General features: G+C 41.4%; 1 protein-coding gene across 1 annotated transcript in view; it reads right to left on the bottom strand.

The window, feature by feature from the left end:
• LOC109966524 (adhesion G protein-coupled receptor L3) overlaps positions 1 to 19,441 on the bottom strand; it is a 202,435-nt gene that overhangs the window by 61,088 nt on the left and 121,906 nt on the right. Inside the window, 4 exon segments of the mRNA XM_020611408.1 lie at positions 1,658 to 1,843; positions 4,896 to 4,999; positions 8,044 to 8,394; positions 19,169 to 19,441. The exon segment at positions 19,169 to 19,441 is cut by the window's right edge and continues 40 nt beyond it. Coding sequence (XP_020467064.1) covers positions 1,658 to 1,843; positions 4,896 to 4,999; positions 8,044 to 8,394; positions 19,169 to 19,441 — 914 coding nt within the window.

Genomic DNA, 19,441 nt, shown 5'->3' on the forward strand with positions numbered 1-19,441 from the left:
GCGGGGTTCTGATTGCAGCAGTATAGCCAACAGAGCTACAGTACTGTCTGGTACCACATTAAATCCCATTCAGATTCAGTCCAAAGAGAACCAGTTCTCACCATAGAGGAGCCTCTTGCTCTACATCGCAGCCCACTCTTCTGGAAACGGTCCCGTTCATCCCGTTAGTTAGCTACCCTTTGATCATGAAAACCACACTGATCTCACTGTTTGCCAACTCAATCCTTTCATTGTCTGCTGGCAGAGAGCACTGTGCTTCACTATCAGCAAAAAAAAAAAACTTTAATTAGCTCTATCAGATTGTGTCAAAATGATTGAACTTGGGAGGTAAACATCAGCCACAGCCAGAGCAGAGAAGAAGAGTTGTTGGCTCCGGTATTTCTTTGGGGAAAAGTCTCACTGGCAGAGAAAATCAACGAGGAAACTTTTTTTTCCCACCACGCTGCAAGAATGTAATGTATATCAGCAGAGAGAGAATTATAAATCATAGATAAGACCCTGACCTCCTGAATACATTATCCTGGTTTTGAGGGCTTTTCTACTCCCCTCAGCTCAGCTATTTTTTTTTCCCTTTGCGATATTTCCTCTGAACTGAAACTACAACAGCAGCCTCCATTACAGCAGTTACCTCTTCCTTCAACGCTGCGTTTTATGAGAAACTTTTTTTTTTTTCTTTCAAGAGGTATTATAAACTCTAGTTGCTCCTCAATGTGAATTTACTCATGACATTCCCTTCTGAGGCCTTTTGGCCATCTTTACTGCCTCCCCTCTCCATTGGAGGAAAATGGCACTAAAATCTCAATGGGGACATCTGTGTCTGTTGCAGCAATGAAATAAAAACCGTCCTGAAAACGCTGTCTCAGAACAGGTGTTCATGTTCCTCTACAAGTGAAACCGCTCCAGTAAATTAACGACTGACGTTGTGAATTTCACTGATGTTTGCTTTTCTGTTGGCTGCTCAGCAGACAGAAAGTATTATTTTAACTTGCACTGCCTGAGTGCCCCTTACTGTGCTCTGCTGTGAATTGGGCAATAAATGCATTAGCTTGAGGTTCAGCAAAAATGAAATCACTGCACTCCCACAGCTTAGATCAAGCCTGCTGAAATCTTAGCCTGTCCTATTAGTAAAAATGAAGAGGTGCAAGTGTAGTGCTTTTGACGAGCATGACATATAGGTAACATCTTTTAAACTACATCAAAGTGAAACTGATAGCATGATACATGATACTAGAGTCAGAAATGTGCTCGAGCTATCCACTGGAAGTGAAGGCCTGTTTTAAGTATGCATCAGACCACAAGAAACCGGTAGAATCATTTTATCTGACAGAACAGGGCCAAATCAAAGAACACCCACTGCACTTTCAGGTTTGACTGGATTGAAGTCTTTCCGTTTTGGAAATTCAGAAAGGTTTTGGAGTCAGGATGAAATTTTTAACTTACAAAGGTGGCACTATGGAGTAAAATTGTTCCTTCATTTTGAGCACGTTCCTTTATAAGTGTTGATCTGAAGAGTGTGGACAAGCAGGGGGATAGGTCACCAGTCCTGTAGGCTATGTTTATCCAGCCAGTAAGTATAGTTAGAATATTTTTAGAAGCAAAGAAGAAGTTGATAAAGAGCAGGTTTAATTTTTTTTTCCAAAACTGTTTCATTTACTACCTTGTTGAGGCTTCTGGCTGCGCTATCTTTGCCGCCTGGGGTGAGGTTCCTCAGCTGCACGTCGAGGAGATCCACCAGCTGAACCATGGCCTTCACGGTGTAGGTGATGTCACCTGCCTGAAGATTACTTTTGGTTTGCTCCGCCAGCTCCCTGGCAATGACTGCAGCTGTCTCTCCAGCTTTTAGCTGTAAAAGAGGACACAAAACAGGTACAAATTTACTTCAAAACTAAATACTGGAACAGGTTATTCCTCTACAGTGGGACAAAAATCCAAATACGTCACTTTCATTTTTTTTTCATCTCGGAAAAAATACTCCAGAGGAACCCGCTATATACAAACATGCGGCCCTTTATAATAAATGCTGCTTAGCCTATACTGTACAGTCTCCACAGCTGCTGCTGCTATATACTGCACACAATTAATGTGCTGAGAAGGTGCTCAGCTGAGAGCACTCTGGGGCCAATATTGTATCCGGAAGCAATTATGAAATCAACTATTGAGGGAATTTCCCCAGATAGTCTTAGACCTTTATGAAACTAATGGGGAGCACTGCAGCAGTGTACATGTGGTACACAAAGGACAGGTCTGGTTGGATATTCATTTATTCTTATGTTTGAAAGCTTGTGTGAGTTTTGTATCTCTGGACTTGTGGGGGAAAAAGAAGCATATTGATTATTTTTGAGTGTTTGCTTTATTTTGTTTTGTTTCTCCTTTTCTTCTCACTTCAGTCCTTCTAAACATTTATTCCCGTCTCTCTCTCTCTCTCTCACACACACACACACACACACACACACACACACACACACACCACTGTATCAACATTACCACACATTTTTCTATCATATAGCAACTGTCTCCAAGACTCTCCAGAAATAGTTCAGTTCGTGATAACATTATTCAAAACAAAATCCCCTTTTGACTGTTTGCTAAGCCCATTCCCCGGACAGCCATTATCCAGTCATAGTTTAACAACTTTAACCAGGCATGGCAGGTCTCAAGCTGTGAACTGGGCTCTAATAAGAGCAATTTTTGGCATTTAAGGAATCCAGACAGTGGGGGTATTGTTTTAACCTTTCCATAACCAAAAACCCAAAAGAAAAAGTGTAAGAAATTGATTAAAGAGTGTGTCAATCTGGAAACAAACACCTCAACCGGCTCACACAGCTCGTTAGCTTAATTAGCTAGCTAGCTAAATGTATCATGCAGTTTTAGCTTCTATACTAGGAAACTCACTTGCTATTTCTTCTTAATATCTAAGTTTTGAGCTAAGGATACTGACTACACACCCTGAGAGGTCTGTTCACAAACTTCTTCTTTATACTTTGCACAGTTCGTAATTCTGTTTTCGAAATTACAATATATAGCTTTACCTAGCAGGGTGCTAATAATGTGAAGACGTGCTCCTTGATGTCAACCATTTGTTTCTATTTGTACTTAAAATTTTAAATCATGTTTTTTCCACAAACTAGAAAATGCCATAGACTTAAGACTGCACCAAAACTTATCTACATCTAGCACATCTACACCTAAAACTCTAACGAGAAAATGATGCATTAGTTGGTCTTGATTATGAAATAACTCAAATCCGCAGTGGACTTGACACCTCTTTGGCTAGACGTTGTAGTTCAAAGGACACTGGCCTTCAAGGTTTAAACTAATAAGTTAGGAACAGTAAAATGAGCCTCAAAACTGCAGTGGCACAACTAAAACAGGCCCATCCCGTTTCCCCTGGCACCACCTGCTGTCATCACCTGTGAGTTTATTAGTCAGGTCAGTTCTACTGCTTAAACTGGTCTTTACAGAGGTGCATGCAAGGGAATATGTCTTTGGAAGATGTTTGCTTCTTTTCCCTCTGAGTTCTTGTCTCTTAATGAGGGGAGCCAGGGATGCGGGTATATAGTTCTGCTTTACTTTTTCCTCCTTTCTTTCTGTTTTAGATGATATCATTCCTTTCTTATTCTATTCTCTGTGTACATCTTCCTTTCTCATTTTGTCTAGGGAACAGCCTGGTAATGAGCAGTGCCACACACAGGACAATGGCTCCAGATATAAAATAACCACATAGCAGATGGGTGTTCCACATCTCTGACTGGCTGAACCTCATTAAAGTCCGCTGTGACAAATATATATAGTCACTCACTTTGTTAAAAATATATGTATTACTTGATTGTCACTTCATTCTGTAAGTTTTAACAGAAAATACTGCAATTTTATTTCATACTGTTACTGTATGTGTGCAACAACAGGCAAAAAAGCTATTATGATGGGTCCAGAAAGAATTCTGCTGTATTTAATTTCTCTAAAAAGCAGCCTGTAATGGAGCTTTATGGCACCGCTCAAATGGCACTGCGCTGCACATAAATGCACCTGATAATTTCTCTCCCTTGTATTTTGTTCCCCAACAGCCATTCTCCATCCATATCTGCAAACTACTTTTTTTTTTAAATGGGTCTAGCTTTGTGCTACTCAGTTGATCGTACAGCGTATAACATGCATGCCTGAGGGCCCTATGAGTTTAAGGGAGAAATTTTTAACATTGTCTGCAATTCATAACCTGGAACTTTGATCCTCACCTTCCCCTCTTTTGATTTGATTCAATTACAGTCTTCAACATAGAAAGGAAGGCTTTGCATAACAACTTGCCTGCAAAGGAGGAGATGCTGCACAAATTCCATTCCAAATCATCTGCACTTGATAAGTACGGAATGAAAATAACTGCTGTATCATGTTAGAGGATAAAAAGCGCCCTGCATTACCCACAGCAGTCCATTAGTATGGCTCTGTGATGCTGGTTTTTACTCCACACCTATCCAACCACCCACACACACAATCATAACCTTTCTATTGAGTACAGCCACTGGCTAAGTAATGACATAAATTGGCCAATTAAGAAGTGACAAAGGACAAAAAAGAAAACTGACAAAAACTACAGGCCTCTGAGTACAAGCAACATTTACATCCTTGATGTGCATTGTGAGCTATGCCAAATGTTACTTAGAACAGGTTAAAAGGGCACAGTTGTTTTTGAAAACCTCTTTTGAATAAATTTACACATCAGTATAACATTTAAGCACAATGCCCAGTGCTCCAGGCTAATTCAATGCCTTTCTCCATACTAAAAGTAGAAGTGTGAGCCAAATCCTTATTTGAAAAAGTACAAAAAGCACTTTCCAAACCAACTGTGAGATTTCTTTAAGTAACACATTTTCAGCTTGTTATATCGTTCAGCTCGGTACCTTCTGGCTGATCAGAATGACCCAGGAGGAGGTACAGTTGCTGAAGTCAGGTCCCTGGGGGTCCCAGTATCCCTCTGGACCCACACACATGTACGAGGCCACGCCTGGAGAAGGAAGACAGTTGCTTAGTGAGAATAACAGCACAAAATGACTTCGATCAAGAGACACAACTATGTCAGTAAAACACAGAACAGCTCCAGTGACATGTTTTCTAACATCTGTCATTGTGGGTGCGTGTGTGTGTCTTCAGAAAACTCTCAAGTGAAACAAAATCCGTTTCCTGTTTTCTTATTGTTCTCACTCCTTTTGCCCATTATACAGTGATGGACTACAAAATGCTTTCAGGCTTAACTAATTCCTCTGTATGTTAAGCACTTTTTTTTATTTGCAGAATGTGTCCACATAAAACTGCAGCATCCCAAGGAACAATTCTTAAGTTATTAAATTAATGGATGTAGCAAAACATAATTGGATGGTTTATCTTATAGTGAAAATGAAGTTGCTTCACTTGAAGCTGGCCAAGCTCATCCGGATGCAACTGTATTTAATCATTAAAAGTCAGGCAGTGTCTCCATGTGTGTGACAGTTCAACTCCTGTCTGACAAAGGAGATACACAAAAATAGGTGCCAATTAAGTGTGCCACAGTGGAATTCATCACAAAGGGTCAGTTAAATTGGTCTGAGAAGACTGGCACAGCTGACAAGAGACATGTACAGTAGTTTAGTGAGTGAGTGTCAAGTGCCGTCATTCCACTGCCACCGGGAACCATCCTGTGCTCGGGCCAGCTGGTCAGCTATTGGCCTGGGTTGCCTGGCTCCAGTGTACGTTTGATTCCATTGCACAGTGTGAGCGTTTGTCTTGTAGAGAAAGTCAAGGTGCCGTCTACTAGGTGACCAGAACAAAAATCAACAGTCTATTTCTTTGTAATCTCCTTGTGACACAGTGAAAACACACAAACCCCAGTACGATGTGGGTCTGGTACAGTACCCGGTGGCAGTGGAATGACAGCAAACGTTCCATCTGGGCTTTAGTACAAATAAACCTCAAGATACTGAGTAAAATCAGTGAGAGACCATCATCTCCTGAGCATCTTTAACTGTTACACACACCAATTGATTGTAATTAATAAATTACATGAAGAAACAGTATGATAAAACAAACAGAGTATTTTTTTTTTGTGAATCCAAAAAGAGTGTCTCTAGCTTATTTTCCCACATAACTCAAAAAAAAACATGTACATTTTCAGAGCCGACATGAGCAAGGATACACGCAGACATCAAATTGCCCTTGCTTGTACTTAGCGGGAGGGTTTTTTTCGAGGGTGAGGCGACTGGCATTAATGGATATAAATTTTGATTGACATATAATTTCCTTCCCCAGTCCACCTTGGACAGCCTTAAGTTTGATGAGTTTATAAGATAAGGGACTCTGCATTTCCTCCTATATTGAGAGTCAGGAGAAGGAGCGTGAAAAAGAGGAGTCAGAGAGGGGTGTGTGTGTGCATGTGGGGGGTGGGTAGAATGACTGTGAGCAAAGCAAGGTAGATGGAAGGGGAGCTCTAGGAACTTTCAAAGAGTGGCAGAGGAGGCTCACACAGTCGTGTTCTGCTTGGCAGTGTCGTCTGAAGAGCAACGGCTTTGAAGAGAGCGCCGGGAGGAAGTGGGGTACGTGTTCTTTTATCTTGCCACACGAGGCTGTTAGTGAGGTTTCGATGGGTACTGGTGGTGCCCACTAATGAAGCCTGAGTGATGAAATGAACAAAATTTTTTGGTTTTGGGCCAAATTTGGGGAGATGTTGTCACTCCACAATCTAGGGCGATATAACAAGTTCACAACAGGGAGGTTTCTGGAAATTCCTTAACATAGGCACATTTTGCAATTTTAACATTCCTGACTTGCATTTCTGCTTCTTGCAGGTTTATAATAATGTACTACCACCAATGAGTTGTTTTATTTATGCAATAATACTGCCTGATGGCAGAAACCCACAATATCAGGGTTTCTATGTTTAAGAATGCACACTATCTTCAGCCTTACAACATCTAAGTCTTTACTTAAACATTTTAAAGCCTATGCTCACTGGCCAGGTCTCATTACAATATGAATTGCTCCCCTTTAGCTGCTTTTATATCTTAAGCGGCCAGCATTGATTTTTATCCTAGTGCAGACTTGACTTCATTCTCTGAGTATTTATACAAAGACAAAGCTGGAACAACATCTACAGAAACAAGTGGTCCAGTGCTGGGTAAACAAAGCACAATGGTGCATAACACAAACGTGTTTAGCCACTAATTAATTACACCAATTGTGTCCTAAGAGACAGGAATTAAATATGGGTGTGTGTGGTGTACTAGTTACTAGTTTCCATACAGATGCAGTGCAAAGCTATCTTTAGCTTTGCACCAGTGAGTCAGGAATAAAGAGTGAGGAGGCAGGGGGGGACAGGAAGCGAGAGAACAAGTGCTACAGGGGGAGTGTAAACATCAACAAAACACACACCAACGACCAACATCAAGGCGAAGAGGCTCACAGTAGACTGCAACCCCTAACGAGAGTACTGACATCCTCCCACAGTGGAGGAATAAAGAAGCAACATATATATTTCACATGTACAGTTTTCCATTTTTAAACAAAAGAGTGCCGAAGATTTTTGAGTCACTTTACTTTCAGCTTTACGCTCAAATTTCTTTTGCATCCTGCAAGCAGCTCCACAGAGGAATGCACTACACATACAGGACAACATATTCTGAGTTCAGAGCTCATTTATAACCACACTGATTTTGATTAAGCAACAGTGTTAAATAAAACTGCTCTGTGTTAACAACAAAAACAATAACATCTACCACAATAAACCCAGCGACAAGGCCGCTGTAGACGACAACTTTGATTAAAAACCTGAAGTTCACAAAGTAGCAGTGGATCTACATGCTAACCCTCACTTCTGCTCAAGAGCTTCGGCGAGTCAATGAAAGCACGAGATCCTAGCTATGCAAAAATGACTTTCCACTATTAGTCTGGGCTCACCCATGACTCCAAATGTTTCAGATCATCAGGGCTACTTTACTGATGCAACCGTGACTCAGACCTGTATAAGCAGCCAAACCTTTCTTTTAAAATATTTGATACTGTGAAAACAATCTACATTACCTATGGTTCCAGATGGACAGGGCATCTTAGCCACCGTGCCCTGCTTTGTCTTTGGCCAGGATATGTCCATCATCACTAGGGGATTGCAGTACTCCGCCCTGATGTTTGGAAGCGTGGAGGAAGGCGGTGCCCTGCTGTCATCATCTTCTGGCACGAAACCCTCCACCAGAGTCTGGACCAGTGTCACCACTGTGGATGTAGTCCGCAGCCACGGTGCCACTGCAGTTGTTGTTGCAGGCATGCTGGTAGTGGTAGTCCTGGCTGTTGTGGTTGCAATGGTACCTGTGGTCGGTCGAGAGGTGGTCCTCATCGTTGTTGTGTCCATGTACACCATTACAGAGGAAGAAGTTTCTGGTAAAGGAGGATAGAAAGTGAGCTGACAGATTTTAGGAAAAATGCAGAGTTAGAAAAAGAAGACAGAGTAGATGTCTTTCTTTTGTCAGTCACACTTCATTTGTGTCTGAGACGGGAATTTATTTGCTGGTGAAGAACAGGGGTCTGCTCTCCCCTCCATGTGTCAGTTTAAGCAAAGACCGCTCAAAAAGGATCAGTTTGAACTGGCAAGTGTGACTTGTGTGGTGTCTAGCTCGGGACCCCGGCTGGCTAAGCTCACGCACACATGCCACATATAAACACGCTTAGAGCTGTGCAGTCTTAATGTAGCTGTTGATGAGGGCGCATCTCTGCAAATCAATAGCCGGGTGTTGTAGCTACATGCTAATTCTGGGTCAGTTGGGACAAAATGGAGTTTCCGTTTCCTGGATGCGTGTTCCCCCTGCTGTTACACTCCAGGAAGTGCTTGCTTATGATACTGTTTACCTGAGCTGTTGGGGATGGGGGCTATCATAACGCAAGCACACATGCATACTGATACATACACTAGCTCAGTAATGCTTTTATTCACATGCACATTCTGCTTCTCGGCTCCCAGCCGTCAATCACGCCATCTACTCATCTATTCTGCCCCCTTTTATAAGCTACTCCTCTTCATGTGTCCCTGATTGAACACCAGGGGTCTGAAATTAATTTAGCTACAGGCATTTTATGAATATGTTTACTTAGCTAAAGCCACAGAGGGTCAGAGGACACAAACAGAGGTCAAACCTCAGAAAATGTTTCTCTACAAATATGTCTTATGGATTAACATTAATTCAGGAAAACTACCCTCCACATTACTTGTTGTCATTTTTGCACAAAGATTCTTTAATATCTTATGCTGACATTTCTATATGCCATGAACTTGTTACTGTGTGTGTTTTAGAAGAAAGCAGTGTTCTGTAGATCCATTAAATAAATTCCCATAAGAGAGCACTTTCTCACAGAGGCGCGCGCTGGGCCTTTTCAAAAATGCAATTTGGGATAAGTGTTGGTTCCACCTAATGCAGAGACACAATCAAAATGACAGAAGTGACAAATGGTACCAATCTTTGTATAAAAGGGGAGCAAAACAAAATGTAATGAGGGTCGATTTTAGGTTGGCGTGTGTAATGGACGTCACACATCTAGAAAACGCAGATAACAGACATCACTGCTGAAATCCAGTTCGGCGCGATTCAATTTGCAATCGGACGATTTGAAAGCTGTAGAATAAGACAGCATAAATTAGTACCACCGTTTGGGAATCGCAGAGACTCGTGAAATGACACAAATCAGACCACTATCAGCAGCCAGCGCATTCAACGCTTAACAGCAATCTAACGCAACCAAGGTTGATTAAATAGGTTGCCACCACAGCAAGAGTTCCAGGCTGACTGAGTATTTGTTGTCTCTCACTAACAAAGGAGTCTGTTGTGTTTTTAAGATCCCCAAGTATCTTGCACACTCCTGTGGAGGCACTCCATCAGTAAAGTGGAGCTGTAATAGGAATCTCATTGAATTGCAATGTGAACTAAAGGCATGCAGAAGAGCCCTTTAAAGTACCTGGTAATGCAGGATATATAATGAAAAAAAAAACAAATCAGCAAATTATACTGAAGCACATGTAGGTGGAAAGTATAAAAACCCAAAAAAGATGACACATGCTCACACACTGGCACCAGCCCTCATCAACCAACATAATCTGACACCATCACTCATCAAACGAGGTATTTAACATTTCTACCTGCCACCAAGGCATCACCATTTACGTTCTATAAACACTGCTAAATATCATCATCAATCGGCACCGTGGCAGCCTAGTGGCTCCTTCAGCTGCAGTGGCCATGAAAACAGGATGGAGAACTATCTCCAAAGACCCCAGACTACTTTTGAGATCATTTATGAATGATTTCGTTTATGCACGCGTGTTTCAGGAGAAGTGATAATATCCTTAAATACATCACACCAGCTCTTTGCAAAGGAGAGTGGCATCAATTTCAGCTTAATTGAAATCAGCCATTGGTGCTTTAACTGCAAACGGTAAGAACGACCATTAGAGTGCCCCATGGGACTGTGATAATGGAAATTCACTGCACATATTGAGGTCAGTAAAGGTCACAGTGCACAGGTTCAGATAAGCAAGTGGCTAAAAAGGTGTGCAGATGGGCCTTTTGGGATAAGAGAATTGTTGTAGTGGTCAGGATGGCTGATAAAGAGTTTTACAGAGGGACTGTATTGCTTTAGCTGATGAGATTAAATAGAGGACCATGTACAGTCATGCATTAACCATTGTTTATAGGAAGAATTCAGGTTATAAAGTATAATAGGCTTTAAAGCGCGTCAATCAAACCTATGATTGTTATCCATTAGCGGCTGCCACATGCTAAAATGTAGCACACGTTTGTTAATATAGCAACAAGCAACGACACATTTTAGGTTTGAAAGAAAAATATGAAATTACGTTAACAAAAAGTATCACTATTTAATGCCAAAGGTAAAATGACAGCACAGAGAACTAAGGCTTGAGGAAACGCAGCATGCAACCAATTCAGAGTCACCAGGAACCATGTCTTCAGTGTAATTCTATCCGTCCAGATGATCTTGTTGAGTCTGCTGCTAAATTAGTTTTCAGAATGTTCTGTCCACACACAGCATGTAAAATACACATGCAAAGACAGAGAGCAGGAGCAGAAAAGAAGAAAGTGTCCTTGAGCAAACTTGCACATTTTTTTCTATGAGATGAATATAACAAAAAAAAAAAAAACTAAACAAAAAAAAAACAGGAAAACCAGCAGCAGACAGCAGCCACAGTCTGCAGGCACTCTCGCCTTGGAGACAACACAAGGACATTTTGTTTTGCTTTGCCAGCTTTCCCATTCTATCCAAAGGGATGAAGGGAAGAAAAAATACTGAGCTCAAGAGCAGCAGCGAGGTGAGCGAGTCTTTGGTATGCTTCGAGGGACTCATGAGTGACCTTACAGGAAGATTTGAACGTCTGAAGCCTTTTGGGCTGCGAGTTTTATAATGGTGCAGGGTAAAAAAAAAAAAAAAAACACAACCAAACTGCAAACACGAAAATACTATAGGTGGATGAATTCTTCTGCTCTTATGAATTTCTTATTTCACCGTCTACTTACAGGTACAACTTCTTGGCAGAATGTTTAATTAGAAATGTGTCGTAGGATGTGTTTAGATCCTAGGAAACAATGATACGAAGCAAATTTTCAAAATTATATTTAATAAATGGCCTCAAACTTCAAATCTTCTTCACATTTAAGATTTACTGAATTCTCCAAGGCCTTATAGATCTGATTAAAAATGAATATTACAAACAGCCAGCTCTCAGATATGCATGATTCATAAGCTAGCGGCTTACAAATGTTCCTACACCTCAACAGGTGAGCTTTTCATTCATAAAATACAGGAGCAAACTTCTGTGGGCACTCCAGCGTCCTCCCACTGAAGCACCGACTCCACTCATCGTTTACAGTCCTCTTCCAATTGCACATAATCCCCCTCATCAAACGCATGAAGCCGGTTTCCACCCCACACGCAGAGCTTTGTGCTTCATTTCAAAGCATTCATTTCTAACTAATTAGCCTCTCTCTCTGTATCCCAGGGCTCGTGGCTTCCACACTTAGATAAACCCGCTCTGTGTTGCTCCAGGGGAAAAAAAAGAACACTGCTATGCTCTTATGAAATGAATCCTGTTTATATGACTTGCCATTTCCGCACCGAGAGCGGGTTTGTCGGCGCTGAGAAACTTCTGCGTACTCCAGATCAAGAGAGGTGGAAAGGGCTTTCGGGGCTAAAAATGAAACAAGCTTCAGACGGTAAAGTGACCCTCCCAATTACCTCCTAATTTAGTATTTGAACCTTTACGCATGGTTACATCTTCACGAGGCACTTTCACAGGCTGTAGAAAATATTGGACAGACTAGGTGTGATGTCACAAATTAACTTTCTGCTAGCCTCCGTAAAGGCTGCAAAATTGGATTTCTGGGTGCAGGGACATGTATTTTTAGACTCCAGCGTATTTCATTAAAGTATAATGTGATTATTCATTCATCTCTCAAGCTTATCAATTCCCCAGCACTTCTGTCAAACAATCTAATCTCAACACTACACATGTCCTCGTGGCTGAAGAGAATGGTTGAAAAATAAAGTAATAATAGAAGTCCTGTCGTTTAATGGAGGCTTTTGTTGCAAGCCTACAAATCTATCAGAGTGCAACTGGGGATGTGGGGTTCGGGGGTGGAGGGGTGACCCAATAAATTATGCAACCAGACATCAGGTAATGCTTCGATATCATCTGACATGATGAGAACCATAATGGATGGGAGCTATGCATTGTTTGGCAATTAATTTCCCATCCCCAAGCTCACTTTTGGAGGAGTGAGAGGGCATTTATGGAGGTCATCTGGCTGTGGAAGAAACATATGCACCGAGCTGATATACTGTATATGCGCATGTGGACACAGGCTCAGACACTCGCAGTGTTTAAGTTAAAAGACAGCGGAGACATGAACTAATCCTGCTTGCATATGCACTACAGAGAAGTGCTGTTGGGTGAATTCACAATACAGATGTGTGATGGATGCATGCAAAGACAAAAAGAAATATTTTTTTTGCCTGTGTATGCATATTACCTCTTTGCGAAAGAGGATTTTTTGCTAATTAGATTATTATTTATGCATTTCATAGATTCCCAAACAGTCTCAAAATCCCAATTTGAGAAAATAAGACCTCTCATGTATCTACAGTCCTACAGTATTAACACAGTGCAGGAACAGGAAACCATATTAAACAACATTTTATAAGGGAAACAGTAGAACACTGGATTCAGTTTTATTCATGAAGCCAAAACTTCAGTCAGGCAGACTCTCACACTACAGACAAGGCCAAACATCGTCAAACATAACCAGAAGAAAACAAAAGGAGGGAGAAGGCGCCTTGAGCACAAAAGCAGAGGGGATTTCAGACTCTTGAAGAGGAAAGGCACGCTCCTCTGAGGTCTCCCCATTTGCCAAAAACCTTGAGGAAGGTTTTTTTTTTTAAAGACTGTCAAAGAACAGTAGAACAGGCCAATTGGACAGGAACTCTGACACTGGTGATAAAGTGTTAAAGACGCTTCAGAGGCCTCCAATCAGATTTCCTCGGCTGATTGGCCAAAATAAATCACTCTGAGTCGGTGTGCCACCCAGCCTGTTAAATTTAAAGTGGCAATTTTTTGGGGCTCTACAAAAAATTCACACACACACTGCAGTGCAACTCCAGCAACACACTACATGCCTAGATCAGACAATACACCACTGATCAGCTATGTGAGGATCACTAGGTGTGCCTGAATAAATGAATGAAATACAAACTCTGATAAAACATAGAAGTTAAACATTTTTTGGCTCAGCACATTGAAAACTGGATGAAAAACATTTACATATACAGATTCCGGTGTGCAGCTGTGCCTAATAAGTTTCACGTTAGACAAAAGTCTTAGATTCCTCATTTCTGTACACTCAGGAAAGATGGAGGGGTTGCCTGCCACCCTCCCACAACACATCTGATCACACACACCTGCACTCATAGGATAACAATGATTATATTTTCCAATATGTCAGAAATTAGATGTGGGTCTATGGCTGGAAAACATTTAAAGAGGCTCCAAATCACCCACAGAACACTCACTGTTTCCTAGCTAAAAATTCTAAAGCTGCATTTCTAACAGAGCCTCATTGTGCCACAGCATTAAAGACCGTGCACACACAGACACATGGTGTTAGAAAAATCATTCTCTGCTATAATCCTAAACCTTGCATTCTTCCTCCAAGAAAAATGCCCCCTGCGAGAGGCGCACCAGGCATGTGATAAGTGTGCAGCCTGCAAATAAGCATGTAGCCTACATTCCTAAGCTCCGACATCAAAAAGGGTTTCATGCAGCAGCAGCAGCAGCATTTAGTTTGAATCACTAAGGAAAATATTCCTTAAAGCTTTGTAATCAAGAGAGAAAAGGTTCTATGAAGACACATGACAACTGCAGGGCGTGAATATGAAGAACATAATAGCATGCCAATGCATATCAATCAAAAGCAACAAGTATTGGAATGTTAGCGAATGAGCAATGAAGAGAGTTTGTGCACAGTCACTCAGATTATCTCCACCAGACTCTGTCAGCCTGCATTTACTGCTCAGACAGTCTTAATCAATTTAGCATGTGTCAGGCACTTCTAAATGGAGCCAAGATGGGCCTGAGCCTCCAAAACATCGACTGTTTCGGCATGAAGGTCGGGGCGCCGTGTCTGCGGGCTCCCTCCAGGCCGGCAGTGCTGGCACCGCGCCCTGGCCAGATGGCAACATGTGGCAAAATTACAGCACTGCCAGACAGTCAATGCATCTATGACACCGACTGTGCTGCCCCCAATGCCCCAGTCGTGTGTCAACAAAAGACTCACGTCTACACACACCCACAGAAGCTGACAGACACTGATTACTGGAGTCCATAAAAAAGTCCTCAACACACAAGAATCAGAATACAGCCATTTAAATTAAAGAAAGGCCATAAATAGCAAGTACACCTTTGCAATAATGTGAGATAAAGCCTGGAAAACTGCATCTAAGCTGACACAAATAAAGTGCAGCACAAGCAGCATGGGTTTATATCTCATGACAGCGTATTAGTACTGTAGACAGCAGCAGCAGGTATGTGAGACTGAGGCAACTGTGGCTGCCAGCACCTCAGGCTCACTGTGGCAGTAAGCTTAGTGGGGTGAAGGTGAGGCCGGGAGCAACTTCTCCAGATAAGTTTAAATAAAAATACCATGCATTGTATGGCCATAGTATTGGAAACTCAAGTAACTGCAAACAAAATTATTGTAGTTTTCTAACTGATACTGTCAGGAATGCATCAGCCTTTCACCTTCCTTGATACTCATTGTGATACTTCACCTCAAAGTACCAGTTGATTCCATGATATGATACCAGATGCCAAAACAGAATATTGTATAATTTGGCCAATTTATAGCACGATTGTTGCATTATTCCTGGGTGTTTATCTGCTTGAGATTGCTTGTTGACCTCTGGCCCCGATGAAGCATGTATAAAGGATGCATGAATGAATGACTTGTTGAGCAGTGAAGTGCTTTCAGGAAGAAATGATGCGATCGCCTGGTTGGTAGCAACTCTTTTACTTGCTACCTTGACACAAGCTTCTTGACTGAAAGCCGCAGGCTTGCCACGCTCCGGAGTCCCTCATCAGTGAGGCGGGTGGTTATGCTAATCCACGCAGTGATAGAAGAGGGGAGAACGGTAACTTGCAAAATAGGGTCATGAACAAATTGAGATATAGTGACTTTCCACAACTGTCAGAAGATCACCACCGTGGCCTTTGTGGATTTGCATATTGCAATTTCCCGATATGACAAAAGCCCCATTTTCTAAACATTTGCATCATGATCCTGATGCTATCTTTGTTTTCTTTTTTATGTTTAAAGAAAAGGATTTGAGTTGCCCTGGCATATTCTGAAAAGGGGACTAATGGTAAGAGAGCTTTTATATCAGCCTGCTAACAGCAGTCTGAGCAGCACATTTTTTTATGACCAATGCAGTGAATTTAATTATCAGTTGTCATGGTAGCACTCTTGGGCATATATTTTCTGTCCTTGAAAAGCCTGTTTGGGCAAAAATATTGCTCTGTCTGTTGAAGGCAGTGCTACAAGTGCACAGACTAGTATAGGATTATTTGTATTATTCTAAATGCAGTGAAAAACTTTTTTCTTGTTTGTTTTTGTGGTGAGGAAGAAAACAGCTCCCATTTACAGTCTACAAAAAGAACATTTGCCAAAAAAGGATCAAAAAGCATCAAAACCCTGAATGACACACAACAGGATAGTTTGAAGTCCAAATTCTGTGTCTGTACTTCCAGATATCATTACTCTATCCATGCCCAGTAGCATGTGCCGTGCCCTGGCCCATGTGGTTTGGCATATGGGGTATGGCAAAGGGAGTTTTTCCTCCCCACTGTTGCCAAGTGCTTGCTCAAGGGGGATTTGTTGGGTTTTCCCTATGTAATAATATTGATAACAGTAAGGTCTAGACCTTACTTTGTAAAGTGTCCTGAGATGACTTTTGTTGTGATTTGGCGCTATACAAATAAAATTTGATTTGATTTGATTTGATATGGCACCCAGCCCCGGCTGTAGGTCTCGCCATGTCTCTCCTGCTCTGCTGCCCACATGCCATGCTTGCATGCTCTCCAAGGTGGAAGCACAAGTGGAAATGAGCTTGTGTGATCTGAGAATGACAACTTCGTGGGAGTGTTAACAGGCACGGCAGAAATCTCTGGCACAACTTCACCCACTGCTGAGGTGCGCAAACAAGGGGAAAAACAAACTGGAAAACAAAAAGTCCAGCAACACCTGGGGTGTTTTCAGCAACTTAATGTAAAGACCAAAGAGCAACGTGTTTCAGCCCTGACCTGGACGAAGGCTCCATGTCGAAACGTGTCTGTCTTTGGCCTTTACATTAAAGTTGCTCAAAACACCGCCAGACTTTTTGTGTTAACAGGCACTGTGATCATGACACTGAATTAGATTTACTGCAAAAGGAGAGCCTGCATTGGATTTAGACTTTACATAATATGGTGGCTTGCTGGTTTATCTTGCCAAACTTTTGACCTCACTAATTGACTGGAACTGCTTTGGTTATTCAAGCAGAAGTGCAGATACATGTGTAAAAAAAGACTGCTAATAGTAGAAGTACTGATTCAAACCCTTTAAGTATAAATAAATAAGCTCGGGCTCTGAAGTGTACTCAAAGTATAAAATAGGTCTCTGGCATTATTTTTACCGTTGGTGCAAACCTAACCGAACCTCACATCATATTAATATAATTCCAAGCAACACTATTAACTAACTTAAAAAAAATTTTAATTAATGAGAAGACATTTCAGATTTACTTAAGCTTTAAAAGATAAGGTCAGTCATGTTCTAGTCTTTTCAACAATCCCATTACAGAGACTAAAACCAACAATGAACTGCAGTTCATGTCTGTCAGTCTCCAGCCTGGATCAGTTTATTCATCTGTGCAATAGAACTCTATTGTTGTTCAAACACCATTAAAACACATCGGCTGGACTGGGTGATATGTTTCTTCTTTATGAAACATAAGACCGGCATATTTGTTATAAACGTCACCCCAAACGCTTCAAATGACCATCACTTGTTACAGCGTCTGAAGTGACGTAAGACTCGAATGTGCATGTGTGAGATCTCAACATTGGACTCCTCGTGAGAATATTTTTGTGGAAAATGTACTCAACGACACTCGCTTTAATCAGAATGAGTCTGTTTCTGTATTTGGTCTGGGAGGCGATCAAACTAAGTAGTTTACTACCCAGACTCCAATCAATCACGCTTTCATTTCTTATCAGTCTGCTTATCTGACATTTATTTTTGTTTTTACCCCATCCATCAACTTAACGCAACATTTTACTATTTGGATTCATGCTGCAGTCTCTTTGGAGGGCAGCCTGTTCTGCACAACAGCAGCCAAACACACAACTCAACACCTCACCGGGAAGTCCAGTCAGAAAATTTGCATTTGAATGTGAAATGTGAGAGAGAGAGAGAGAGAGAGAGAGAGCGAGAGAGAGAGAGAGAGAGTGTGTGTGTGTGTTTGTGCATACAAGTGCTTGTGATTATGGTGTAGCACTGGTGAAAAGTGAAACTTAATCATGTAATACAGGAAGCACATAACGCCATTTCACTCTTCTTAATGATAAATTATGTTATGGGTAGCTGTGTATCATCAAACCCAAACACTCTACGCATGGTCACTGAATGACTGAATGTATTATGGGGTGTGTTGAAGCAGGACTCGGTGTATAAAAAAAAAAAGATTTGGGGTAGAGCAGCAGCCAGCTAAGGAAAATAAATTAAACTGGCAAGCGGCAGCTAGAGAGAGCTCCAGAGGAGAAAGCCGAGGTAGGGACTTCACAGTCAAATAACTTGTGACATTTTTGACTAGAGCTGTTGATGAGATAGCGCAAAGAATTACCTTTGTGTGTCAAAACAAGTTCTTTTTCCCATTTCATGCTTCCCAACAAGTGCCAATTTATAAAAAGAACAATAGAGTGGAGAAATTAGACTTTTCAAAGGAGTTTTGGGAAGTTTAATGTGAGTAGTCGCTTATTCCTTTAGAAAGACAGCAGCTGGAGTGAGTAACAGAGTTTAGTTTGAGGTGGAAACACCAAACCTAAGAAATTAAGATAATTTAATTGCCTGACAAATCTTTCTTCCTGTTATATAACAATCAATAAAGCACAACATATGACTAAAGGTTGCTTTTTTATGTTGAACTTTTCACTTCACTTTTGGGCATTAACACATGAGCAGCGTTCTCTGCAGCCAACTGCCACCAGCCCACACCGCCTTTTTTCCTATGCAAAACAAGACAGCAATGTGCAAACGCCTGCCATGCCAAGCTGTTTTTTACATCCCACAATACAGAAAATTTGGAAGAAACATGGTGAAAATGTTGCTATTCTTTGAGCTTTTCAAGTAACAAGGCTGTAAATATGGTTTGTCTAAGAGCCATGGCGAATCATAGCAGCTACGTTTTTTTTTTTTTTATCCTACTGGCACCATGAATGTGGTGAACTGTACCATAATCTGACCATTAGATTATGAAAAAACACACCAACAGTGACATTAAAATACACCAATACTGAATGATTATGAACATCATGTGGAAGAATAAATCAAACTGGTCTTACCGAGTCTGTAGTCCAATGCTCCGAAGTCCAGAGAGTACTTCACCACATGGTAATTGTTCCAAACATAGAGCAGGTTGTCTCTGGGATTATAATCCACAGCAGCGATGTACTGATAGGAGTTGGGGAAAGGGATGTCCAGAAAGCCATCTTTACTGAGTTCTGTGTTGTAGATGTAGTCGATCTTGTTTCCTGTCGCCTCATTGTCATCATCCTCATACACTGACTTCACCACATAGAGGATCCCACAGATCATGAAGGCGTTGGACGCTGAGC

Source organism: Monopterus albus, unplaced genomic scaffold (assembly GCF_001952655.1).
Source record: "Monopterus albus unplaced genomic scaffold, M_albus_1.0 scaffold113.1, whole genome shotgun sequence".
Taxonomy (NCBI): domain Eukaryota; kingdom Metazoa; phylum Chordata; class Actinopteri; order Synbranchiformes; family Synbranchidae; genus Monopterus; species Monopterus albus.